At 41.1% G+C, this 27,876-nt stretch overlaps 1 protein-coding gene across 1 annotated transcript in view; it reads right to left on the bottom strand.

Annotated features, from left to right (window-relative positions):
• CUNH3orf70 (chromosome unknown C3orf70 homolog) overlaps positions 1-9,994 on the bottom strand; it is a 51,885-nt gene extending 41,891 nt beyond the window's left edge. The window contains exon 1 of the mRNA XM_037027627.1: positions 9,294-9,994. Within this exon, the coding sequence (XP_036883522.1) occupies positions 9,294-9,489 (196 nt within the window). The 5' untranslated portion in view covers positions 9,490-9,994. The remainder of the gene's footprint in view (positions 1-9,293) is intronic.
• Between the last annotated feature and the right edge of the window lie 17,882 nt (positions 9,995-27,876).

Below are 27,876 nucleotides of genomic sequence, written 5' to 3'. Positions count from 1 at the left end.
AGAAAGAACCCTAACTGTATTGCACCAGAGCATCTCATTTTTAATGGACGAATAAGCAATGGAGAGGTTAAAGAATTGTCCTGAATGAACTGTTTTGGGACGTGGTGCCAACACAGCTGGAGGGATTTATTACACACTGTTGGCACTCCGGATTTTGCATAATTTTGGTGGTGTGCTTGCAGAATACTGTTAAATATCAGACAAACCCACAAGAATGAGAGACACACAAAACAAAAATTCTGTGAATTTAAGTAATTTGCAAAGCCTGCAATTCCAACTACTGTGTCCAGCATCCTAGCAGCGAGGACCCTTCTATTAACTAGCACCTTTACCATTTTTCTACACCAGTGTCCAAATGATGGCCAAGTACCACAAGGTCCTGACAAGACTTCCTAACCATTAAAGTTAACTATGTTCGCCCTGGCTGGTGTAGCTCAGTGGACTGAGCGCAGGCCTGTGAACCACACCATCGTGGTTCAATTCCCAGTTGGGGCACATGCCTGGGTTGCAGGCCAGTTCCCAGCAGGGGACTCACGAGAGGCAACCATACATTGATATTTCTCTCCTACTCTCCTTCCCTTTCCCTCCAAAGATAAATAAATAAAATCTAAAAAAAAAAGGTTAACTATGTTCAGTTTCACTTTAACATATCACAAGTTCTGTAATATTCTGCTCCTTTAAAACCTCCCATATTTGATATATATAATAGCTCTTTATTTACTGGTATACCTGATTAACCAGAACTATCCATTGCTTAAGTGGTGGAAAACAGGATGGACTAGGGAGGGCAGGTGCTGGAGAACAATACAAGATCTCATTGTAAAAAGTAGTTAACTCATCACAGAGTAACTCTTACAAAACAGCTCTTCCAACAATGAAGGCAATAAAAAATTCAACGATTTCTAAATGTTATATTAAAAAAATGTATAGTTTTATGATCTTTGTTATTTTTGAGTGCTTAAATGAACAAATGAGTGTAGTCACAAAATGAATTCCAGACTAACCAAGACAGCTGTGGAAGGGGGACAAAGTTGGAGTTGGGGTCTTTGACAATTATCACACCACAAGACTGGTACTGTTATCATTAGGGTATTAAAGATGAGGAAACTGAAAGGCAGATATTAGCTTCCTGCAAACCACATAACTACTAAGTGTGCAAAGCCAGGATTCAAACACAAAGTCCAAGTCCACAGCCTGCCCTCAAGATGACTATGCTATCTAGTACCAGCCATATGTTCACTGATTTTATAGAGACATGAAGGGAGGGAGAGAAACATCAATGTGAGAAACATCGATCGGTTGCCTTCTTGTACACACCCGGACTAGGGACCAAACCTGCAACCGAGGCCTGTGCCCTGACCAGGAATCAAACCTGGAACCCTTCAGTCTACAGAAATACGCTCAAACCAACTGAGCCACACAGGCTAAGGCTCCTTTGTTCATTTTTTTTTGAAGAGGGACTGATGCTACCTTTTACTGAACACCTGCCCGAAGTACTTTGCTTGTGTCATTCAATTTTCACAACCACCCTGTGAAGTAGGATTTTTATTCCTATTTTTTAGAAGAGAACACTGAAGCTGAGCAAGGCTGAGTAATCTATCCAAAGTTACATTCCTGATAAATAGAAAAACTAGAATTCCTAACTAGGTGTATCTCATTCCATGGCTCCTGTCCTTTCTAGAACTACACTCTGCCTTCCACATTCCATATATAGACCATTCCTTATTTTTCAAGAAAGCAAATCTTCTACTATACAACTTTTGGTTGTTAAACATGTGTTCCTATATTTGTTTGGAACTAATAAAACAATTTCTCTAAAAATATTCTTTCTTGTATTTGATGAGATTTTACAATATGAGAGAACAAGCAAAATGAGAGTTTTATAATGTAGAAAAGTATTATCATAGAAAGGCCCTCAAAAACTATCTAGTTCAAGTTCCTAAGTTTAACAGGCTTGCAAACCAATAAACAATCATTAAGGGTAGGTACGGAAAACCCAACTGTAGAAGGGCTTTCACCAGTTAGGGAACAGTGAATATATGACATGGATGAAGCTTCACATTATATAAATATGTTACTACATGGTTTTTAAAAGTAGTGTTATAGAGTTCTCAACCACTCCAAAAATGTTCATAATGCATATAACTGCCCTTCTCTTAAATAAGAAGTTATTCTCATTTTGCTTATTTACTTAAATCCTGCTTCTTCCAAAAAGAATTTAGAACAGTGGGAATCATCCTCACTGAGCCTTAAGTAGAACCAACCAGAGTCCTGGCTGCCAGCTGGTTTGTAAGATTCTGACGCACATTCACCACATGGGGTCAGAGCTACATGTGACCTTCTGAAACTTTCTTAATCTAAAAAAATAGGATAATAACTACCTGCTTCACGAGACTGTTGTGAGGTTTCAATGAGTTGACACATGCAAGACTACAATTATGCCCACACACAAGCACTCTGCGTGTTACTTATAATTGTTGAAGTTAACGTACGTTCACAACTGAAGCACAACCTGGATGGAAAGACACCCATCAGCTTTCTCTATCCTTGGAAAAGCTGTGAAAAAAATTCACTCAGAATTTGATCTCACTCTTCTCCTCTTAACATCTGTCTCCTCTTCCTTTAAACACTACATGTGGTAATAACTCCTCTCATTCTTTATTTTTAAAAAAAAGAGCTTCAGCCCTGGCTGGTGTAGCTCAGTGGATTGAGCACCAGCCTGCGAACCACAGGATCGCGGTTCGATTCCCAGTCAGGGCACATGCCTGGGTTGCAGGCCAGTTCCCGGCAGGGGACACATGATACATTGTGTGTCCTCGGCAGAGGCAACCATACATTGATATTTCTCTCCCTCTCTCCTTCCCTTCCCCTCTAAAGATAAATAAATAAAATATTTTTTTTAAAAAAGAGCTTCAGCTGACCACTCCATCCAAACTACCACTCGGGTTTTTGGGGGGGGGGGGCGGGGGGGCTGTTTTTCTAGTTTTCACTGTCAAACTTCTTGGATATGTTTTCAGTAGCTACTGTTATTGATATGGTTAAGGTGTCTCTTGGAAAAACCAGCTGGCATCACCCTGGGGAGGTCGGAAATTGATCTTGTGAGCTGTGTAGAAGCAGGAAAACAGAACAAATATAACAACACAAAAACCACACTGCTAATGAACTAAGGGAGAGAATGGTACACTTCGCCTAAGGTCCCAACAGCTAAATTCTCTAGTAGGCTCCTTCTCTCCCTATAGGAAATCTATAGATAGAAAGCCAAAATATAGCCAAATATTTGCTGGGATAGTCCAGACACTTAAACTCAGTGTACGGTTCTCTCCAAACAGTCCCGAAACTCACTTCCGAATCCTGCTTCTCCAACTCCCAGTTTTCTCTATCTCCATGCTGCCCATCTACCTTCTGCAGTGACAGTCTTTCTTTAGATATGTTAATATGATCAATTAGACTACATACATCAAGTCCCACTCTTCCTGCTTTCAACTTGAAAGAGACAGACATCTTTTAAGGTGTCTTCTGCAGAAAACTGAGCTCATCTATTTTGTGATCTTTATTAAGCCAATTCTGAGTTCTGCTGGTGGCACCTACATCACCCCACAGGCACTCACTCCCCCTCCACCCCACCCACCCTATCACCTGCTAATCCCTTTATCTTCCTTAACTCTTCAGTTTCATTCTCCACCCCATAAAGATTTAGAACTCTTTATAGTTCTCATTCTTTTGTATTTTTTTTACTGAAAGTGATACAATTTGCTCCCAATTCTTAAAAACTTACCCCATCACTGGCTTTAATGGAGGGGGGAAAAAACTTGATTTTGCTCACTAATTTTAAATTGCTCTGTAGTACCTATAGGTCAGGGGTGTCAAACTCATTTTCACCAGCAGCCACATCAGCCTCGAAGTTGCCACCAAATAGCTGAATGTAATTTCAACTCCTTAACAGTTAAGGAGTAGTTACATTTATACAGTCCTAAAACTATTTTAGTCCGTCGAAGGCAACCGTGAGGCTAATGTGGCCCCCAGGGAAAATGAGGTCGACGCCCCTGAATAGGTAATTAAGAGTCCAGGTCCTAGAAACACAGAGGTCTGGGTCCAAATCCAGACTCTATTCCTTAGTAGTTGATGGTTCGTGGGAAAGTTATTTAACTCTAAGTCTTTTTCCTCAACTGTAAAATGGACCTAGTGACATAACTGGCCTGTTAAGTGCTTAGTATAATAAGCTTATTCTGGCACAAAGTAATCACTCAATAAATATTAACTATTATCTCTGTGTCCTTATGCTCAGCTCCGGGCATTCCATTCTCCTCTTCCCATCTTGAAAAACTCACTGTCTTAAAAGATTTGACTACTACTGCAATTAAGTATATTCCTGAAGTTAGTGTTGCAGGACTAAACCTTTCTCACTCTTTTTAGTAATAAAATCACCATTTGTATATCTCACTTATATCTAAGAAATAAATAACTTGCTGAAATGGATTTCATCTTCGTATTCTTTCTTAAAATATTCATTTCCCTTGGCTTCTGCAACATGACACTTCCAGATTTTTCTTCTCTGGCCATCTCTTCTTAGACTCTACTGCCAGCTCATCCTCCTATACCCAGACTCTAAACGTTAGTGCTCGAAAGGGAAAGCCTAAGTGTTTTCTTCGTTTCTTACAGTCTCTCCCTTGATGGATCTCACGCTTCACCATGGCTAAAGGTAAAATCTATAAATAAGTAAATGACCTCCATGTTATCTCTGACACAGACCTCACCTCTGAGTCCGAGATCACCAGAGCTAACTAACTGCCTCTTGGTATCACCGTATAACAAGGCAGGTTAAACTCAGTAGACCCAAAACTAAATTCATGGTCTTCCTGAGTTCATGATCCAAAACTGGATTCATAACCCATGACCAACCAAAGTCAGTCCTTCTCCAGTACTTGGTTGTCGTTAGTGCATAAATAGCACCACCACCCATTCAAGTTGCACAAGGTAGAGTTCACCAAGTCAGGAAGTTATCCTTTATAGCCAACCTCTTCCTCACCCTCCAAATCTAATCTAGTCCAACTTCTATTACATGGATCTTGTTGCATAAATTTCAATCTATTTTTCACTCTACTACCAAAATAGTCTCCCTTGCTCGTTTCGTTCCCCTGCTGTCTGTGTTATCACTACGGTACCAAGGTCTCTATCAAATGAAATTCCAGACTTCCCCACCTTTCCTGTTTATCCCTCAATAAACACTTCAACCATCTAATTTCTTATTCCTTCTAAATATTGTATCTACTCCAGCCACAAAAATATACTTTACAATATCTGCACATGACTTACTCGTCTCCATCCCTCTTCATCGACCAGGCTATATTTTTCTCTCTCTCAAAACTCCTCTTGGAATCCTGCCCTCATTAACTCAATCCAATATCACTCCTTACTGGGGAAAAATAAAGTTACAGATTTAGGGCTGTACTTTATTCAGCCCAGTAATTTATCTTTGATAGTGACACTAACAAAGCGTGTTACAGTTCCCCTCCCAGTCAGGGTCCTTAAAATCTGTCATTACCCAAATACACTAATTATTTCCTTTAATAAAACATCAAGCACTGAATCTATGAATATATACATGTTATATGTTTTATGAACTTGTATATATTTTCAGCCTCTTCTATTTCATAAGGTTAAGAATTTCACAAGTTTAACATCAACCATATAAAACTGAGCTTCCTTTATTTGTTCTGAATGTCCTAAGCATCAAGGTAGTCTCATTTTAGCATTTTCTGATTTGGTGAATAGCTGATAGTTTTCTCACTTATATCACTTGTAGTTTTAAAGGAATGCAAAAATAAATATGGCATGAATCATGCCCTTATATTCTACTTAAAGGGTAGGATCCAGCTGTATTTGTATTTGTATTCCTAGTGTCCATAATAATGTCTTACAAGAAGAAGGTGCTCAATACGTGTTCAACAGAATTGAAGAAATTGTTCTTAGGACTGATGTAACATTTATGAATGCCAAAAAGAAAATAGAACTTCTCAAATATGTTAACTCCGCTTTTTTTCAAGAAAAAGTGATACTGGCCTAAAAAGGGGCAGGGGAGTAGAAAGAACTGATGTCCAGTATAGGTGTGGAGACTGCAATGTGGCACCTTGATGCTCTAAATGAAATCAAGTGCATTGTGAATGAGATCTCTGAATCCAACCTGTGAAAAGAGCATGGAGACTCAGAGGGTTGCCAAAAGACTGGAAAAGAGCAAATATATGTAGTTTGATTTTTTTTTAAATGGAAAGAACTGCCAACAATAATCCAGTATACTTGACATCAGTCTTTTTCTAAATTCAGATTATTTACACTTAAAAAAATGGCTCCAAATTACTTAGAAAAGAAAATGGTAAGCATTTATGGAACCAACCTGAGTTATACTTATCTAATTTTCTTTTTTAAAAAAAGACTGTTTATACACAAATCATACCTCATAAAGCAGCAAAAATAGTGTACAGGCAGGATTTCATAAAGGTACTTGACCAGGTTCTCAATGTACCCATACGGTAAGATAAACATAAGATGGCCAACAGTACAATTATGTAGCCAGGTAATTGTTTGAACGACCACAACGAGTGCTCATTAATGAACTGTTATCCACTGGAAGGGCAAGCTTCAGGACTCATTCTGTGCTTCTCCTGTTCAACAATTTTATCAATAACTTGAATGAGAAGGTTACTATACTACGATGCTACTGTTGGCATCCAATGTGCAGTTGACATGAAACTAGGGGGCTCATGGTATATATTATGAAAGAGCTGGGATCTAAAAAGACATTGATAAGCCAGAAAAATATGGGCTTATTCTAATAAAATGAAATCTAATAGGGAAAAATATCTAAGGGCTCAATTAATACCTGTGTCCAAACCTGTACATATAACTGTGAAATGGGCAAGCACTGTGACTTAATTGCCACATACGTGAAACAAATAAACAATGGCTTTAGTTGACCAGAAGCTTAGTTCAATCTGACAGCGGCAAGCTCAATATGATGTGGACATACCAGAAATGCTAATGTGATGCATGTTACAGCAGGAGTAGTATCTCAAACATGGGAGACAGGAGTTCTGCTCAACTCTGGGCTGATCAGACTACAACTGGGATACTGGGTGCCCTTCAAAGGATCTGAACCATACTGGCACAAATTCAGAACAGATCAGGATGCATACAAGTCTGCACACTATTCCATACAAAGAAAGACAGGAGGCAACAGAGATTTATAAAGAGGACAAAACCATGCCTTCGGAGGAAAATGATAGCTACCTTCATTCAGTCATTCAACACACATGAATTTCAAACTTATTTCTGTAGACACTGTGACAGTGGCTGGGGACAGAGAGAGAATATAGTCTATGCTGGTAAGAAATCTGTGTGTGTATCTAAAGAGTTGAAACAGCCATGTTCTATAAAAGGACTGGAGTCCTAACCAGGTGGCTCAGTTGGTTGGAGTGTGATCTTATACACCAAAAGGATGCAGGTTCCATTTCCCAGTCAGGACACTAGGTTGAGGGTTCCACCTCTGGTCAGGGTGCATACGGGAGGCAACCTATTGATGTTTCTCTCTCACATCAATGTTTCTCCCCCCAACCCACCTCCTCTACTCCCTAAAATCAATAAAAATATGTTGTCAGGTGAAGATTTTTTAAAAATTAAAATAAATTTAAAATTTTTTAAAGGACTGGATTTTTCTATATGATCTCATGAAGTAGAAATAAGAGAAATGGAAGGAATTAGAAAGTAATCCACTTCAGCTCCAAATAAGGAAGAGTAATATTCTAGTCAAAGCTCTCTAATGAAAGAAGAAGCTGCCTGAGGAGAATGCAAGGTTCTAATCACTAATGGTGTATTTAGAAGAGAGACTGCTGAAATAAGACAGGCAATGAGTCAAACCATCTTCAACGTTCCTGACATTCTACACTATGATTCTACTTTTCCCCAGGGAAGTGGGGGGGATATGGGCTCCCCAGGGAGCCCAGGGAAATGGGCTCCCATAAGATTCATCCCACTTGTGTACTTCAGCATCATAGGTTTCCTACAGTTGCTTCTTCCAGTTTTGTGCCCTGTCCCACATTAAAACGATGCTTTATAATTGGGAATGGATCTGACAGCAAAAGGAATAATGAGATATAGGAAGAAACTGACTCATCAGTACAAAGAACACAAAAAAATCAATGCCGTTCAATAAATGTAAATAAATGTAAAAAAGAATTTAGTACTATAAAATAAATGTAAGAAGTATTTCCCTTTAAGTATAAACTTATTTTAAAATATTCTATTATATTCAACTAATGTAAATAAGGATTTGTTATCTACTGCATCTCTTCTTGGGAGCCATTTTTTTCTCACCAACAAGGAAAATATTTTAACTTAAGATCACTTCGAGAATGTGTGTCTAAATAAGCATTCCAAAACCCTCTATTTATAACGGTATGCGGAAACTAAGTTTGCAGTGTATTTCTAATAAGAAATGATACAGTAGGCCAAATACCACGAAATAATCAAGTTGTGAAATTCTGATTAAAAGACTACTTAAGTTTAAACCATTTTCAAAACCCCATACAGTATAAACATAGAGAAAAGGCCTACACCATTTAGTTCTGGCTTTTACAAATTAGTAAGATTATTTAGGCTTCCTTTCATTCATTTTACTTTGTAATTTTAAAAGTCTCATACATTGGCTCTATATGCTGCAGCTGGATATTTAAGGAGTTCATCCTTCCAAACTGTTAATATTAACTTCTTGGAAGCAGTTTCTCCACTTTAGCGCTTTCTCAACTGGAGGCAATAAATGGGCCACAATTCGATTTTCAAAAGCTCTTTTCTTTAAATAGCTGCCCGAAAAGATAAAAGTGAGAAAGAAAAGAGGGGCATCTTTAACCACCACTCTTTAGAAAAGGCTTTCCATCGAGTTGTCATCAACTCCGATGTCTCCCAACCATCTCTCAACACACTGCTTGGTGGTTTCGGTTTAAGAAGAAAAAGAAAAAAAAATAGCTCCCAGTTTTCCCGGGACGGGGAGATCCCCTTTTGTAGAAGGGGCTAAAGCTAGGCTCCCCACGGGAATTTCATCTCGTTGCCAAGGCAGCGCCAACCAGAGCCGTCCAGCGTGAGGGCAGCTGCCGCCCGCCCGGAGCCCAGGGCGCCCCAGCCTGCAGCAAAGCAGCCCCGGCCAGGCCCACAGCCCCCACGGCCTCAGTCCCAGCCGTGACCCCAGACGGCCCAGCGGGCGCCCAGGACCGAAGCGCAAGGCGGGAAGACGCGGCTCTACTTACAGTGACACCATCCTAGGTGGCAGCACCAGTGCAGCTTGAAGCACTTGCCATGGCTATGAGTGGCACAGATGGAGAGCCCGTCGCACGGCTGAAAGTCGGGTCTGCGGGCAGCGCAACTCCGCGCCAGGGCCTGAGCTTCGTCCACTTTCTCACTCTTCCAACCCCGCTCCAGCGCTGGCGCCTCCGCGGCACTCATTTCCTCTCCCTCCGCGGAGCCAAGAACGAGAGCCCCGGGAAGCGGCGTCTGGGCGGACAGTGAACCCAGTCGGCTGCAGGCGCTGGCGGGCACGGCGCAGGCCGAGGAGTCACAGCAGCGCGAGGTAGCGGCAGGAGTGCGGCGGTCCCAGGCTAGCGGAGGAGCCGCCCCGGGCTCAGCGACCGGGGGCTGGGCCTGCCGCCACCTCTCCCCTCCCTCCGTCGCCTCGCGCGCCGCGCCCCACGCGCACGCGCACACACACGCTCGCGCGCCAGCCAGCGGGGCAGACCACTCGCGTTCCTCCGCTACCCCGGCCTCTTCACACACACACCGCGCGGGAGACCGCGATCGTAGGCGTATCCTTCAGTCTCAGTGAGTCCCGGCCACACACTCAGTCATTCCTTGGAAGCTGACCCCAACCGACGGAGAGCCGTTAGGACTACACAAATGCCTCGGCCGCTCGGTTTTCACACGCACACTTCCCTTGGAGCTGGGTCATCTCGAGGACTCATACCCACACTCCACGGAGGGCTGGGCGCATCAAGGACACGCCCACCCGGACCACTGAGCCTCCGCCCCACCCCAGCCTCCGCCACACACACACACACACACGCACAGCTTTTTCCTACACGCGCCTCACATTTCCCTCGTACACACCTCCCAGGGTGTCTGGGCACAGAAGCCCTCAGAGGCGTACGCACGTTTCCACATTCCCCGAGGACCTGCCTCCTGTCCCGAGTGCACCCCTTCTGGCCCAAGTCAGGGGCCAAAGCGGCCAGCTGCCACCCCCCACTCGGGAAACCCCAACCCCGCACCCGCTCCTGGCACTGGCCTGCAATAAGCCGTCTCTTCCCGCACCGGCCTGCTGGGGCCACTGGAGCTATAGTTCAGGCCTTGCTGAGTGGGAAAATAACCACGCTGGCTGGGTGCGACGCAGTGCAGTGTGTGTGTGTTGCATGTGTGGTGCACGGGACTGGTATATAATATGTGTTGTGTGTGTGTAGTTTGGTGTGTGTGGTGTGGGTTTTACATGGAGTATGTGTGGTGGGTATGTGTGTAGTTGGATAGGCTGTTAAATGTATACATGCTATGTGAGTGGTGTGTGTGTGATGCATGTGATTGTTATATGGAGTGCTTGTGATGGGCTGTGTGTATACATGTGTTTGTGGCACAGATGTATATGACCAATGTAGAGCGTATGTGGAGTATGTGTACAAGTTTTATATGTGTGTATTTGTGTGTACATGGTGTGTGGGTGGATGTGGTTGTTATGTAGAGTGTGTGTATGTGTGGCCATGTGGTGCCTGTGCCTGGCAAGTCGAGTGTGTGCCTGGTAAACTAAGTGGAGTTTTGTGTGTGTGGTACATGTGGGTGTAAGCACACAAACAGGACTCATGTTTGCCCCAGGTTCTGTATGTCCATTGTTGCATGTTAACACTTGCCCTGGCCCACGGGTGTGACTGGCTGGGAGGTGGCCGCAGGCCCCTCCACACGATCAGCCTGCCTTCTTCCCTTCTGGGGACAAGTTGCTCCAAGTAGATTTTCCATGGCAGTCTGGACTGTAAAAACCCACCCTGGGCTGGATTCAGTGAAGAGAAAACAAACCATTTGCTCCCAGGCAGCACAGTTGGGAATTAGTGTTTCCCTGCAACAAGGCCAAGCTCAGCATGAACTCTGAAAATGAGGGGACCTCCTCTGCTTATTTGCCAAATGTTTTTCGAAGCAGAGGAAAGTGCCTATAATTGCCAAGGTTCAGGGAACAACAACAAAGCTTTTTAACACAAATGCTGTCTGTATGAAGACATGTTTATGCCCAGGTTTGCTTTCTCTTATTGCTTTATACCTTTCCTGCTTTGCACTGACAAGGAGACTCATCATGGTTTTGAAATAACCAAACTCATTAAGCACTGCAAATCCTTGCTTCTATAAACAATCTTTCATAATTTTCCCTTTTATTTAACCTTCGCTTAAGAAGGGAAATGTAATTAGTTATTTGCATAGATCTGACTCTAGGGAAGTCTTTATTAGGGGTTGGGGAAACACTCGATTTGGTGGCAAAGGTATTTTTGAGAAAAATCTGAATCAAAATCTCACAATACGGTTCCCCCAATAGCCTAACATCGAAACAGTTACCATCATGAAACCTCTGCAGCATCAGCCCCAGGTGTCCAAATCCTCAGGTCTTGTCCCTGATGCATAAAATGTATCCATCCCTGCTGTTTAATTCACAGACTGACCCACCTCAAGATAACTTGAGTAAAAGGAAAACTTAATCAAATAAATTCATAATACAAAAGTCAGTCACAAAAGACCAAAAAAAAGAAAGAAGAAATCCATTATAGATTATTACTGTAGCAAGCCAACCCAGAATTTTTCAAAGACAGATTCCCATCTCTCCTACCCTATTTTCTCCTTCCTCAACCTATAAACGCACTCGAATATTGTTCATATTGTCTAAGGCCTTATAACAGAATTCTTTCAGTATTTCAGTAACTAATATTTGAACAGGATCTTTCCACTGGCTTTTACTCTAGGTTGAACCATGTCATAAGATCCTACTATGTATGAAACCATACCATCTCAGCTAGTGAAAAACGATCATGAAAAAATAATGTGATACAGCATCTTAGCCCATAGGCCAGGGAAGTTATCCAAATGTTATGTTAGCCACATGATTTGAAGCTTAGAGGCCGTTACATTTGCTGTAACAAAAAACTCATTCCATCCCCTTGCCCAAAAGGTGTCGTTAACCTGAACTGTCTGCAGTGCAGCGGGAGGAGGTAAATGTGTTATGATCTCAAACATATACACACGCAGCCTTCAGGAGGTGTAGTGAGGATATAAGTTTTTAAAATTTTATTATAGAAAATAAAACACATATAACATTAGAGAGACTAGTATAATGAATACCCATGTACTCATCACCTGGTTTCAATAAATATTAACTCATTTGGGAAATCTCGTTTCATTTTTAGCTTATTTTTGAAACAAATCTCAAACATCACATAATTTTATCCATAAATATTTTAACACTTATCTCTAAAGAAACTTCTAAAAACATAACCCACAATACCATTGTTACATGATAGAATACAATTTGATCATAAATATGAACTCATGCCATAGCTGCTGACTACCTCTCCAGCTCCCCTTTGAGAACACTGCTCCTTCTGTCCAGAATTTTCCCCTTTCCCCATCTTTCTCTCCTGCTGACCTCCTCAGCTTCTGTCCCACTTCCTCAAAGAAGCTTTCTCTGACCAACCCAGACTGTTATATACCACTTACAATTTTAAATTAATCATTAAAGAAGGAATTATTGAGCTGATGTCTTTCCCCATCGCCCTTCCCCTTCCACAAACTGTAAGCTCTTTGCGGGCAAGAACATGGACTCTCTCTTATTTATCACCTGTTCCCAGTACTAAGCACAGAGAATATAAGTGGGTGGTGTTGTTTTTTTGAGAATATAATTGTTGAAGTAGTGAAGATCATTCCACCTAAAACTTCCAAAGGCTGGAAAAAAGTTTATCTGTGTTAAGTTGTTTGCAAATATAGGTGAATAATTTCTGTAATTACCCTTCCTACAAGCACACCTTTAGCTCTCCCCGTCCCACATTGACTCTGAGTGAGCTGAGGGTCAGAAACCAAGGCCTGACTTAGCTAAGTCTTCTGCTTCGAAGTCTCTCACAAGGCAGCAATGAAAGTATGGGCCAAGCCTGTGTTCCTATCCAAAGTTTCAACTGGGGAAGGGTCTGCTTCCAAGCTCACTCACTGACAGGTTGTTGAGTTCTGAGAGAAAAGAAGGTCCAGTCCTCAAGGAACTGTTAGGCTGAGGGTCTCGCTTGCTCCCTGGTTGTTGGCTGGAGGGCACCCTCAGTTCCCTCTCCCATGGGCCTCTCCATAGGGCAATTCACACATGGCAGCTTGCTTTACCAGGGCAAGCACATGGAGAGAGTCACTGAGTATCAGTCTTTTATCACCCAGTACCAGAAGTGATACCCCATCATCTTTGGCATATTCTACTCATTAGAAACAAGTCAGTAGGTCCAGCTCTCACACAACAGGAGGCAATTACACAAGGACATAATATCTAGAGGCAGGAATTATTGGGAGCCATTTCTGAAACTGCCTACCACACGGTGTAACTCGCTTTAGCCACAGGAGACTAGCAAACGTGGCGTAGTAAAGATTTCCAAAGAGTATGCTCACTGGGGTTTACCCGCCCTTTCTGTACTCGGAACCCTGAAACCACCATGTGCACGAGCCTGAGCAAGCCTTCCAGAGGACGAAGGAGGAATAGCCTTGTAGGGGAGAGTGGAAGTACCCTAGCTCATGAACAGCCAATCCCCAGGCACTGGTCTAGCCACCACCAGAACTAGTAGTGAAGCTATATCTGGCTGGGCTAGACCCACCAGCTGACCCAGTTCTGACCAGAACAACCACCAGGACAAACTATACAATCACAAGCTACATAAAATGATTATTGTTTTAAGCTACTAAGTTTGGGGTGGTTTCTTCTATAGTGAAAGCTAACTGAGCTAACCCACCAATCCTCTCATGTTACAGACGAAGTAAATGAGGATTTGAGGGGCTGAAAGACTCGCTCAATGTCACAGTGCAGCAGGCATGGTGGGAAAAGTTCCCTAGGACCTGGCAGCAGGACAATACAGATGGTTCAAGTCTCAGCTCTGTTGCTTTCTGGCTAGGAGATCTTGGCAACCCCTTTATGCTTCCTGGGCTTCCATTTCTTTATCAGCAAAACAAAACGTTTTCCAGACATCTTTTAGCACTCAAAGTTATTTCTTGTCTACTGGGTCATAGGTAGAGCTAAGGTTAGAATCCTTCCGGTTCAGATGTCATCTGTGAATACTCAGATAGCCCCTTCGTATTCTATTGCACACATTTGTCTAATGCTAATGTAGGTTATGTCTATGCACACCAACCATTCCGAACACTTTGATAAATTGAGTCATTACAAATCAGTTACTTTTTGGTTGCTTGATTGAACCAAGCAACTAATTCCACTGTAGTTATAAATAACATGCTAGTAATTGGTCAATTTGTCATATTAAAGCAATTAGAATGATGAAGTGGATGGAGAAGCTTCCAAATGAGGTGCAACTAAATTAGGAGCCTTCTGAGTGGAAGGAGGATGTCTCCATAGCACTGCCTCTGGCATAACAGACCCTCATCATTTTTGGGGTGGAAAGGAAACAACAGAAGCTTTGAAATCAGAATAGAATAAAAAGCTCAGTTCCGCTGCCACTCAGCAGGGTGATCTTGGGCAAGTTATTTGGCCTCTTCTCTTATATGACAATTATCATTTCTACCCCACACAATGAAATAAATATAATGACATGTGAAGAGCCTAGCTCTGTATCTCAATAAATACTAGTTCTCCTGTTCCCCGCACCTCCAAACACTGCCTTGTTCTGCAGGGTCTCGATGCCCCTATCCTTCCTTTATGATGCTGAGAAGAGAGCTCTCTAAAATCTGATCCTACCATACCTGGCCTTAAAAACATTTGACCCTTCTCCTTCCCTGCTGAAAAAAGAAAAATCATCAGGGAAGGAAGAAAAATGTAGCCTACTCTTTTGTAGGCTATACAAAGCCTTCTCAACCTCTTCTCCGGTTGCCCTTCCCATGTATACAGTTCTGCACCCTGGCTTATTCTGTGTCTGGATGTGTAGTATTCTCTCCTGCCTGTCTCTGTGCCTTCCCTCGCCCTGTTCCCTTTGCCTTGAAGTGCCTGACCCCCTTCATGCGCAGTGAATCTTACCTTTTCTTCAAGTTCCAGCTCAAATGCTACTTGAAGTTCACTCCCTTTTCCATGCTCAAGGACATACATGCCATGTCTACCACTTGGAACCTGAAGTAGAGAAGCAGGCACTCTGTATTTCTAGTGCCTGGCATTGTGTTGGGTAGTAGGAGACTCTTAACAAATATTTTTGGAGGAACACATTAAAAGATTTATGACTAAAACTCATAAGCAGAATGGAAAGGACAAACACCTGTCAAAATTGAGGCCCCCTAGAACTATAGGAGTCCCTTAAGCCTTCAAAATTAAAAAGAAACCTCAACAAACTGTCTTGTAGTCTTACCAAATGCCTTACCTCCAAAGGCAACAACAACTGTAGGCTCAAAGAGGTATTTCAGACATCGCGAGAATAATAGACCTATGAACAGAGAGATATTCGTGGTCTCTCCCTGATACTGCGCCACGGAGAGCGGCTTTTCCACCCAATATCCCACTGTGTGCCCCCATCAAAGGCAAATAACAGACAGACCCTGAGCCCATCTAAATTAGCACTTTTTTTGAATTTTGGAAGTGGTGAATATTTGTGGGTCACCTTAATATGATGTTCAAAACTCGCCATTGTATCCCTCAGCTGCTCTTTGAAAGGAGCACACTGTTTTTACGCCCATTTGTTTTATCAACTAGAGAAATAGCTTTTTCTTTGAGAAAAAAATAGTAGAAAAATAGACCTCCAGAGTAAGTATTAAACATAAAACGGGAGGGGAAATGCCAGTCATTAAGATGCCAAGCAATCAGCCTCTCGTGGGCATCAGCACGTACCCTCAAGGGTTCAAGCTCAATGACCACTGGACTTTTGCTGAGTGGCACTAACAGCAGTAGGATCTGGGTCAATTTTGTGCTCCACACAACACAGCCTGTTCTTTATGCCCCAACTGTCCACCCTTGACTTCTGGAAGCAGTGGACCTATCATAATTTTGGAACAAGAACACTCTGGCTTCTTTTAATGGTAGCATAACACACATTCTGCCATTTCCATTAAAAAATCTTTTTTCTTGATGATTAGCAATTAAAATAATTCAGCTTTAATTGGCTCATTTCAGTAAGCAGCTAAAGGCTAAAATGACAGTGAAGAACAATCTGGAATACAATGACTGGCTCATGGATTATAAATGAGGCAGCTGAGGTACCACATGTGACTTGGGAAGACGCTGGTCTGCAGTCAGCACTCCATCCGCACCCAGGGCCCTGAGCTCTAAGGCAGTGCTTAGGCTCATTTATCCACTTCACAAATGATGACTGAGAGTCTTTTATGTGCCCAGCCCTGGGCTGGATGCAGGGGATCATTTAGAGGGGAGACAAAAACCAACCATGAGAGTATAAAAGGTAATTGCATTAATTAGGGGTTTAAACAAAGCACAGGAGAAGAATAAGGGAGAAACAGATAAGTCTGCCTACAGCCATCAAAAACATTTCACAGAAAGAATGAGTTAGTGCTGGGATGCAGACAAGCTGGACTGTGGTACCAAGGGAGAAGGGACAATGTGCATACAGACAAGAAAGGCAAAGGGCCACCCTGGAAGTCTGTCTTGCTTGAAAGTAATGTGGGTCGAAGGAGTAGTCAGACGAAAAGGCAGAATTGGTAGGCAGGGGCTAGATCATGAAAAGCTCTGTGAAGTTTAGATCTATTCTTCTAAACTGGTAGTTTTTGAACAACTTTCAGCTAGAATACTTTGTTCAATAGCAATGTCTCTCAGAAAGCATAAATGAAACAGATTGGTAAAGTCCAGCTGCCCCCACTGAGGCTGATACATGTTGGGCAATGCTGGAAACCCCGTTCGTCGATAACCCGCAACACAAGAGCCGGACCACTGCCACAGGAGTGGGGAGCTGTGGTAGGCAGCTCTAACATGGCCCCCAGTGATCACCACTTTCTGGTCTTCCTCTCTTGAGTTGTGTGCTGGACTTAGCAACTCCAAAAAGTAGGATGGAGTCACTTCCAAAACTAGGTTACAAAGACTGAGGCTCCTGTTTTCTCTCTGTCTCCATCATCTTCTGAAAGAAGTCAACTGCCATGCTGTGAGTGGCCCTATGGAAAAGCCTTCATGTCACATGGGAAAGAAATGACCTCTTTGGCCAAGAGCCAGTAAGGACCTGAAGCCTGCCAACAACCACATGAGTGAGCTGGGGAGCAGTTCTCCCAAGTGACTCCTGAGAGTAAAGCACAGCTCCAGCCAGCACCTTGGTTGCAGCTTTATGAGAGACCCTGAGGCAGTAAGCTGCAGCTGGATTCCTGACCCATCGAAACTGTGAGGTGATAAATGCTTGTTATGCTGCAGGTTCCTTAAGTAATACAGCATTATGCTAAGTGAAATAAACCAGAGGAAGATACCTTATGATCTCACTTACATATGGAATACAAAAACAACACAAAAAAACAAAAACAAAAAACCCAAACACATAGATGCAGAGAACAGATTGGTAGATTGGTGGTTGCCAGAGGCAGAGGTGGGGGGAGGGGTAGAATAGGTGAAGGTGGTCAAAGGGACGAGCTTCCAGTTATAAAATGAATAAGCCCTGGGATGCAATGTACAGCATGGTGACCACAGTTAATAATACCATCTTGCATACTTGAAAGTTCCTAAGGTAGTAAATCTTAAAATTTCTCATCAAAAGAAAAAAAATCTGTCACTATGTGTGGTGATGAATATAAAGTGGTGATCATTGACAGAATAGACACACACCAAACCATTATGTTGTATACCTGAAAATAATATGATGTTCTCAGTCACTTATATCTCCAAAAGAAGGCAGTGTGTACTTGGTTGCAGGAAGATGATGTGTAGCATTACCACACCAGAAGCTTCTTCCAGGAATCCCTATCTTTCTCTCCCACCCCAATGAGTCAAATACAAAGAATCATCAATGTGGTTAGCTCCAAACAATGTCTGTGGTAGCTGCACTTAGGTTCCCTATACGACTGTTCAGAAAATGAATCCTTTCTCTGTCCTGGCTTCAGGGGGACAAGGATGAGGCTTGCTTGCTTTCTCTGCTGCTTATTTCTACCTGGCTACTCATTCCTACGCACTCCTATACACCTGTGTGAAATTTGGGGCACTACTGTCACTCCATCCAGGGTGGAACCACGGCTTCCCCTCCCTCACTGGCAGCTGGTTTTCCCCAAGGAGCTGCTGTCCCCAGGGATTTTCATCCTCTGCTTCCCAGAGAGAAAGCCAGGCCCCAGTGGCAGATGTTGTCATTTCCAAGAGGCACAGAGCTGGGGACGCCACACCCTCCTTACATCTCCCATGGGTGTCCATCCAACGCGGACATTCCTGTTTGGAAGCTAAGGTGTAATTAGCTTTGAAAGCGATCAAGAGGAGAGATTCATAGATTCATAAATTGATAGGATTGGCTAAGTAAAATGTCCCTTTTATTATCCAGGAAAGTGGAATCACTGATGAAGGAAGTTGCCCAAGGTCATAAAACACTCATTCTGCAATTTATTCCTGGTAGAGAAGAAAATAGAAATCATATCTTGTGATTCTAAAGCCTCTGCTCTTCCTTCTACCTTAGAGGTGTGAAGAGGAATTAACTTCTGTTTTTATGCATTCTAACTTCTGATTACCTTTTCCCTCTCTACCCACTGGAGGTTATTAGGGTGATGTTTGATACCGTGATATTACAAGCAAGGACTCAGCAATGCCCAAACCCTGCCTGACACTCCTCTCTCAGCTCCAAGGAAGTTAAGCACAATAAATAGACATAGATTATGAAACAAGGTGCCTCTCTACTAAGATGACCCACCCATGTGCGCACACTCTAGAGCGCACAGTAGAGCCCACTGTTGAAAAAGTAAGTGGGGCCTTCTCTTGGAATGTCTCTGCCCTCTGACCACATGCAAAAAGGAGGAAGTTTAGAAACAGGAGAACTACATGTCCAGGTTTGCACAATAGGCCTTGGCTGATTTGCTCACCCAAATGCATGTTAGAAGGAAAGTAAAAGTGAGAAGGGACTGACTAGGCTTGATCTATCTAGAAGTGATACAGGACGTACAAGAGAGGAGCACATAAAATCACACACTTTTGTAAGTGTAAGCCTGTATTAATTACTTAGCACTGTGTAACAAATCATTCCAAAGCTTTGTGGCTGACAACAATAATCAGTGATTAGTCCTTGCAGTTTCTGTGGGTCTGGAATTGAGACAGGGCATAGCAAGGATGCCTTTTCTCTGCTCCACAATTTCTGGAGTCTCCACCAGAAGACTCAAAGGCTGAGGACTGGACCCATCTGAGGGAGCCTTCACTCACATGTCTGGTGGCTGGAAGTTGGCCAGAACACTCACACATGGTGTCTCTATGTGGCTTCCTCAAAACAAGGTAAGAGTCCCAGGACAGAGCCAAGTGGAAGTCCCGTTAATTTTTATGACGCAGCCTCAAAAGTCAAGCAGCATCACTGCAGCTGCATTCATTTAGTTGAGGCAGTTACGAAGGTCTCCCTGGGTCCAGAGGGAGAGAACAGACTCCGCCTCCTGTTGAAGCATGTCAGTATCACATTGTAAGAAGAGCATGAAAGAGAAGACAATTTTGGAAAATTCAGTCTGCCACACAGCCCCACTGAGGTCTTGGGCTCTGACCATTCAGATAAGAAACTTCTTCTTTACCGAGTGGGGACCTTGGAAGAAAGGTGATCTGAGATAAGCATGGCTGGGGAGAGGGCCTAAAATTTTCTTTCATAGAACCACCACCCTTTTCCTATAAATACTGATTTACAGATTCCTTTCCACTCTCTTTGTAACTTCCTTGCCTTGGCCCTTAACAAAAATTCAAATTAACTGTCCGGTTTTGACTTCTGGATAGGGCTAAGTGGTGAATAAGAGGGCACATACGTAGATACTCAAGAACGAGCCCAGCCCATTCAAACCTCTTCCAAACCAAAACAAACACAACCTAACACTTCATTGTGCTATGCCTGCAAACTTCACATGAAAGTTAATTTGTCTTAAAACTATACCAAATGTTAAATTAAACCCAGTTGAAGTTATTAATCATATATATTTCAATAGAAATTCATTGGGTCTCAATTGTGGGGGAAGAAGAGAAATGGAGTTGAGAAGCTGGTAAGGATAATGTAGAAGAGAAAGGAATAGCAAAACAAAAGCTATGATTAACTGGAACTTTGCTGTATTGCAGTTTACCAAGGTCCAGTTTACATGGACCTTGGAGAGCAGTTTACATGGTTTTCCATCTGTAAGCCCACAATACCAGCTTGGGGATCGCAGATTGTTCTCCACCCCTCACCCAGAGACCAACACTAGAGACCACACTTCTCTTTCATCTTCCCCCAGAAATGCCTCTTCCCTCTTAGTGCTCCTACAGAAAGAACTAGGTAATTCATACTTTCTAATTGAAATAATAACAAGGACAGCTACCATACTAATATTTATGAACAGCTTACAATGTGCCACATGCTATGTTAAGTGCTCACAACCTCTCACGTAACCTTTACAAAAATAATCTACAAGGTAGGTCCTGGTAAACACACCCACTTTACAGATGAGGAAGCTGGAGGCACAGAGAAGTTCAGTAGTGCATCCAAAGCAGCACAGCTGGTAAGTTCTAAAGCTGAGGCTGAACCCAGGTGACCTAAGTCTGGAGCCCTTGCTCCACTGCATCATTATATACAAACCTCATACAAACCAGTTATGGTGGGAAAGATCATTCTGAACACCTTCATTAAGTAAAAAAAGAGGTTAACGTAACAAAGTAAAACTTGACCTAAAATATTTAGTGAGAAGAAAATGTAGCAAGTCCAGAGCAGAAAAAAATGAAACAAGAACATACATAAATAAAATAACAAAATTAAGTTAGTAGATTGAAAAAGTAAAGTGTTTTAAAAATAAATGCCTATTGTCTCAACCAAAACGAGAAAAAAACGCAAATTGATAACTTTAGAAATTAGAACATAGTATGTAAGCAAACAGGTTTTTCCTTGCAAAAATATGAAGCACTGTGATAGATCAAGCACAAGAAATATTTACCCCACAAAGATGGGGTAACTGATTTTTCAAACTTTCAAAGAACAAAAAAACCCCCAAAACCCTATGTTATATAAACTTTAAATGTATATGTTTGTGTATGTGTATTGTAGATTACCCAACTTGTTTTATTAAATGAAATGCTTAATTTCAAAATCTGAATAGGAAACAAATCAGAGTATAGGTCAACTTCATTAATGAACATAAACATTAAGATTTTTATGTTTGCGAAAGGAAAGATACTTGACATGCACTAATCACATGCTTAATTACAAAAACAAAATTAGTACAAAGTAAAACTAACATATATCACATTAACATGAAAATGGAAATTATGTATATTCTTTAAAGAGATTTTCATAAGTTATTGGCTCTAATTTTCTTCCTTATAAAAACTCTTAAAATCAGGTGGCATCGGTCACTGAGAGATTGCTTTTTTGTCATGTGGAATTTAGTTTGGTGATTCAACAGAAAGGCAGATTCCTGGTGTGCACTGTTTAAACCCATCCCTCCTAAGTGAGAATACATCCTTTACTGCTGGAGAAGGAATGTGGAAGAAGGAGGACTGGTAACAAGAAAAATATCAGCACCATGAGGCAAGGACCTTCCTTTCTACAAACTGTGCCACTAGGGATCTCTTGTAGGATCTAGGGAGAGACGAATTCAAGAGACTCACATGCATGAAATACCTTAGCAAAGTCAAGGAAAATGGAGTTGGAACAGCTGTTTCAGTCCTTCAAATAGGAAACTAAGGCCACATTACCTATGTTGGATTTCCAGTATAAACATGATAGAGTATGCATTTAAAGCAAAGAGTTGGGTTTTATTTATTTATTTATTTTTAGAGAGAGGGGATGGGACGGAGAAAGGGTGAAAGAGAAACATCAATGTGTGGCTGCCCCCTATGTGTCCCCCACTGGGGACTCGGCCTGCAACCCAGGCATGTGCCCCCACTGGGAACCGAACTGGCAACCCTTTGCTTCACAGGCCCACACTCAATCCACTGAGCTACATCAACCAGGCAAGAGATGATTTTATTCTTAAAAAAGGAACACACATTAGTGTTCTCAAATGAGGATTTATTGCTCCAAAAAAATGTTGTCAGTAATTATTCAAAAAGAAAAGAAAATGTTACTCATAAATATTATAAAGGAAGTAATGAACATATCTATTTTACAGATGGCGTAATTGTAGGCCTATAAATCTAAGGAAATCAACTAAAAATTACTGAAAGTAATGAAACTAGCTGAAGGATTGACTAAAACAATGTAGGTATGTATATATAAAATAGGTGTATATTGTATGTATATGTATTGTATTTTATATATACTGATATATAACAAGGAAATTCTATAAAAATGAATTAATTGTTGCCATTACAACAAAAACAGATTGACTACATGGGGGCTGATTTAACTTGTGGCAAAGTTTATTCTGAGAAATGATAGAGAGGGTTGTTAATAAACTTAGTGCTATACTATACCTGCTCCTGATTAGGAAAGTAAATGTATCACTATTTTCAAGGATAATATGTAGATTTACCAATTAAGGCCTCAGCAGGTTAATTTAAAGTAGCTAACAAGTAAGAGTGCAGTTTCTCTGGTATAGTAACAAAAAAGAATGCCATTATATATTTTAAAATATAATGATTATATTAAATGACATAGAGACCAAAAGAACAATTCAAAGGATCAGTATATCCAGGAGCTTGTTCTTTGAAAGGATAAACAAAGTTGACAAACCATTAATCTGACCCATCAAGAAAAAAAGAGAGTGGACCCAAATAAATAAAATCAGAAATGAAAGAGGAGAAATTACAACTAATTCCAGAGAAATACACAGGATTGTAAGAAATTACTATGAACAACTATATGCCAAGAAATTGGACAACCTGGGTGAAATGGACAAATTTCTAGAAACATACAATCTGCCAAAACTGAGTCAAGAAGAAGCAGAAAACCTGAATAGACCAATAACAAAAAGTAGAATTGAATCAGTAATCAAAAGAATCCCAGGACACAATAGCCCTGGAACAGATGGCTTCACAGATGAATTTTACCAAACATACAAGGAAAAATTAACTCCTATCATTCTCAGACTATTCCAAAAAATCCAAGAAGAGGGAAGACTTCCAAACTCTTTTTATGAGGTCAATAACATCCTAATTCCAAAACCAGGTAAAGACACAACAAAGAAAGAAAACTACATGCCAATATCTCTGGTGAACATAGACGCTAAAATCCTCAACAAAATACTGGCAATCTAGATCCAGAAATGCATTAAAAAGATCATACACCATGATCAAATGGGATTCATCCCAGGGATGCAAGATGGTCCAATATTCACAAATCAATAAATGTAGTACACTACATAAAAAAAATTAAGGACAAAAATCACATGATCATATCAGTAGATGCTGAAAAAGCATTTGGTAAAATCCAGCACCCATTTATGATAAAAGACACTCAGCAAAGTGGGAATAGAGGGAGCATGCCTCAAAATAATAAAAGCCATGTATGAGAAACCTATAGCCAATATTATACTCAATGGGCAAAAGGTAAAAGCTTTCCCCTTAAGATCAGGAACAAGACAAGGGTGTCCGCTCTCACCACTCTTATTCAACATAGTGCTGAAAGTTGTAGCCACAGTGATTAGACAAGGGGAAAAAAAGGCATCAGAATTGGAAAGGAGGAAGTAAAATCGTCATTATTTGCAGATGACATGATACTGTGCATGGAAAATCCTGTAGTCACCACCAAAAAATACTCAACCTAATAAGTGAATTTGGCAAAATAGCATAATACAAAGTCAATATTCAGAAATCAATGACATTTTTGTACACCAACAAAGAAATATCATAAAAAGAAACTAGGTTGGGGGGAAATCCCAATTACTATAGCAACAACAAAATAAAGTACATAGGAATAAATTTAACCAAGGAGGCAAAAAGACCTGTACTCAGAAAACTATAGAACACTGAAGGAAGACATTAAGAAAGATACAAACAAATGGAAGCATATACTGTGTTCATGGATTGGAAGAATTAACTGTTAAAGTGTTCATTCTACCCAAAGCAATGCAATTCCTTGTAAAATATCCATGGCATATTTTACAGATCTAGAACAAATATTTCAAAAATTCCTATGGAACCAAAAAAGACCCTGAATAGCCTCAGCAATCTTAAGAAATAAGAACAAAGTAGAAGGGATCACAATACCTGATATCAAACTATACTACAAGGCCACTGTAATCAAAACAATCTGGTACTGGCATAAGAACAGACACACAGACCAGTGGAACAGAATAGAGAACCCAGAAATAAACCCAAGTCTCTACTGCCAACTAATGTTTGACGAAGGAGGCATAAGCATACAATGGAATAAAGATAGCCTCTTCAATAAATGGTGTTGGGAAAACTGGACTGGTATATGCAAAAAAAATGAAACTAGATCACCAATTTACACCATATACCAGAATAAACTCAAAGTGGACAAAAGACTTAAATACAAATCATGACACCATTAAAGTTCTAGAGGAAAACATAGGCAGGAAAATTTCAGATATCCCATATAGAAATATTTTTGCCTATATATCTTATAGGGCAAGGGAAACAAAGGAAAAACTAAATAAATGGGACTACATCAAACTAAAAATCTTTTGCACAACTAAGGAAACTATCATCAAAATGAAAAGGGAACCAAAATGAGAAAACACATTCACCAGGAATACATCAGACAAGGGTTCAATCTCCAAAATACATAAAGCACTCATATGACTCAGCACCAGGAAGATAAACAATCCAACTAAAAAATGGGCAAAGGATCTGAATAGACACTTCTCCAAAAGGGACATACAGATGGCCCATAAACATATGAAAAAAATGCTCAACATCACTAGCCATAAGAGAGATGCAAATTAAAACCACAATGAGATATCACCTCAGTCCTGTCAGAATGGCCATCATTAATAAATCAACAAGCAAATACTGGTGAGGATGTAAAGAAAAGGCAACCCTAGTACATTTTTGGTGGAGATGCAGACTGGTACAGCCATTGTGAAAAACAGTATGGAATTTCTTTCAAAACACTAAAAGTGTAACTGCCTTTTGACCCAGTGATCCTGCTGCTGGGATTATACCCTAAGAATCCTGAGTCACAAATTTAAAAGAACTTATGAACCCCTATGTTCATAGTGGCACTATTTACAATAGCAAAGTAGCAGCTGGAAAAAGCCTAAATGCCCATCAATAAATGAGTGGATCAAAAAACTGTGGTACATATACACAAAGGAAAACTACGCAGCAGAAAGAAAGAAGGAACTCCTACCTTTTGCAACAGCATGGATGGAACTGGAGAGTATTATGCTAAGTGAAATAAGCCAGTCAGTGAAAGACAAATACCATATGATCTCACTTATAAGAGGAATCTAATGAATGATAAACTAATGAACAAAATAGAATCAAAGATATGGAAATATGGAACAGACTGAAAGTGAATAGAGGGAAGGGGATAATGGTGAAAAGAAAGGGAAGGGACTAGACAAAGAACATGTAAGAATAACCCACGGACATGGACAACAGTCCATGGAAACCAACTGTGGGAGCACTGGGTGGGATGGGCAGACAACGATGAAGGGGGGAAACTGGGACAACTGTAATAGAATAACAATAAAAAAAGATTAAAAAATAATTTAAATTATATAACAATTACTAACTCATCCTGTTGTATTTTTAATTTACTAAATTTTAAACCATATTATAAGGTGATAATTATAAAAGCAATGGAGCACTAGGTTAAAAACATAATAAATTGTTGAATAAAAATAGAGATATAACAGATTAATTCAAGCCCTAGGACATGGGCAGCAAACACAAGGCCCAAGGGTGGAATCTGGCCCTCCACCTTGTTTTATCTGGCTAGGCACCTTGTTTCTACCCAGCAGCAGTGCCGAGCTCTAGCTTAACTGTTAGGGAGTAGTTACATTTATACAGTCCTAAAGTTACATTCGGCCCTTTGACTACAACCTCGAGGCTGATGTGCCCCCCATGAAGATGAGTTTGACACCCCTGCCCTAAGAGTTTCATTTATGAGAAATTGAAGGTAGTGTAGTGAGAAAAGCAATCATTAATAAATGCCACTGAGACAACCAGAGGCTGGTATAAAAAATCACTTACTTAAACACAGAGTAATTAAGAATAAAACTGGAATTAGATCATTTTTGGCAAGTTTCTTAAAATTTCTGTCTCCTTTTCCTTCTTGGTAAACGGAACTCATATTACCCATCTTGAGAGTCATTTTGAGGAGTAACCTATACTATGTATGCAAAATGTTTAACACAGTGCCAGGAACATAGTGAACAGTGTTATCACGAGTCAGAGTGTTAGCTACAAACTAGAACAAACAAGCTAGTTAAATGTTCTAGAAATACAAACAGAGAAGCATGTCATGAAGAAAAAACAAATTTCCGATCATAGAGCATGAAAGATATTATCAGACAAGATGGATGTACAAAACTTTTAAAAAAATAAAATCTTCAAACATAATGTATTACTGAGAATAAACATTATTGGCCTCCAAAGTGAGGTAGCTTTGGAAAGAGTGTTGCCGGGACAGTGGGTGGTGGACTGAATTTCAGCAGGATGGCTGGAAGTGGCACTCTCTATTTTCCCAAAAGCCCTTTCAGAGGTATACCCAGGGTCTTCCACCTGAACCTGTAGGATCTCAAACCTAGCAAAGGTAGCCTGTTTACACATTTTATGATCCCCTTTGGCTAGGTTTGCCCAGAGCCTTGAGATCCTTCTTCCAGCATGGGGTCCAGAGGAGCTTCATGTGGGCCTGGTGATTTTATGGTTCTCCCTGGTTATGCTGCCAGCCAAGGCATCTCCATCTGTTCACAGGGGCTGCTCACCTGGTACCGTTCTGGCCCGTTCTGCCGCCCCTGCCAGCTGCCTCCAGCCCCATGTTCTCTTTACTGCTTCACCACGCCTGATGAATGTTCATTGCCTTACTTTTTTTTCCTCTAGTAATCTCAAATTGCATGTCATTTCTACAGCTGAACTCCAGCCACTATACTTTCTGTATTAGTCAGGGCTCTCCAGGGAAACTGAGCCAATGTATATAGAGATATTTTATAAGGAATTGGCTCACATGATTAGGGAGGCTGAGAAGCCCAAATCCAGGAGAACCAATGGTATATTTCCAATTCCAGTCTGAGGTTGAAAACAGGAGAAGACTCATAGCCCAGCTCCAATACAGTAAGGTAGTGAATCCTCCCTTACTCTCCCTTTTTATCTTATTCAGACCTTAAACGAGGAAAGCCCACCCATAATGGGAAGAACAATCTGCTATATTCAGTCTACCAATTCAGGTGTTAAATCTCATCTGGAAACACCCTCTCAGACACACCCATAAGTAAGGTTTAATCAAGTATCTGGCACTCCATGGCCCAGTCAAGTTGGTACATAAAATTAACCATCGCAGCCTCACATTGCAGTCCATACCTGCAAGCCTTTGTGCAGGGCCTGCTCCTGTTGTCTAATCCACCCTCCCCTTTTCTCTTCTTCATCCAATAGTTATTTTATCATTTACCACTCAGGTA

The sequence above is a fragment of the Sturnira hondurensis genome, unplaced genomic scaffold (assembly GCF_014824575.4).
Source record: "Sturnira hondurensis isolate 20B ecotype Veracruz unplaced genomic scaffold, ASM1482457v3 Scaffold0019216, whole genome shotgun sequence".
Lineage (NCBI taxonomy): Eukaryota > Metazoa > Chordata > Mammalia > Chiroptera > Phyllostomidae > Sturnira > Sturnira hondurensis.
This window is presented reverse-complemented; position numbering and strand designations above follow the sequence as displayed.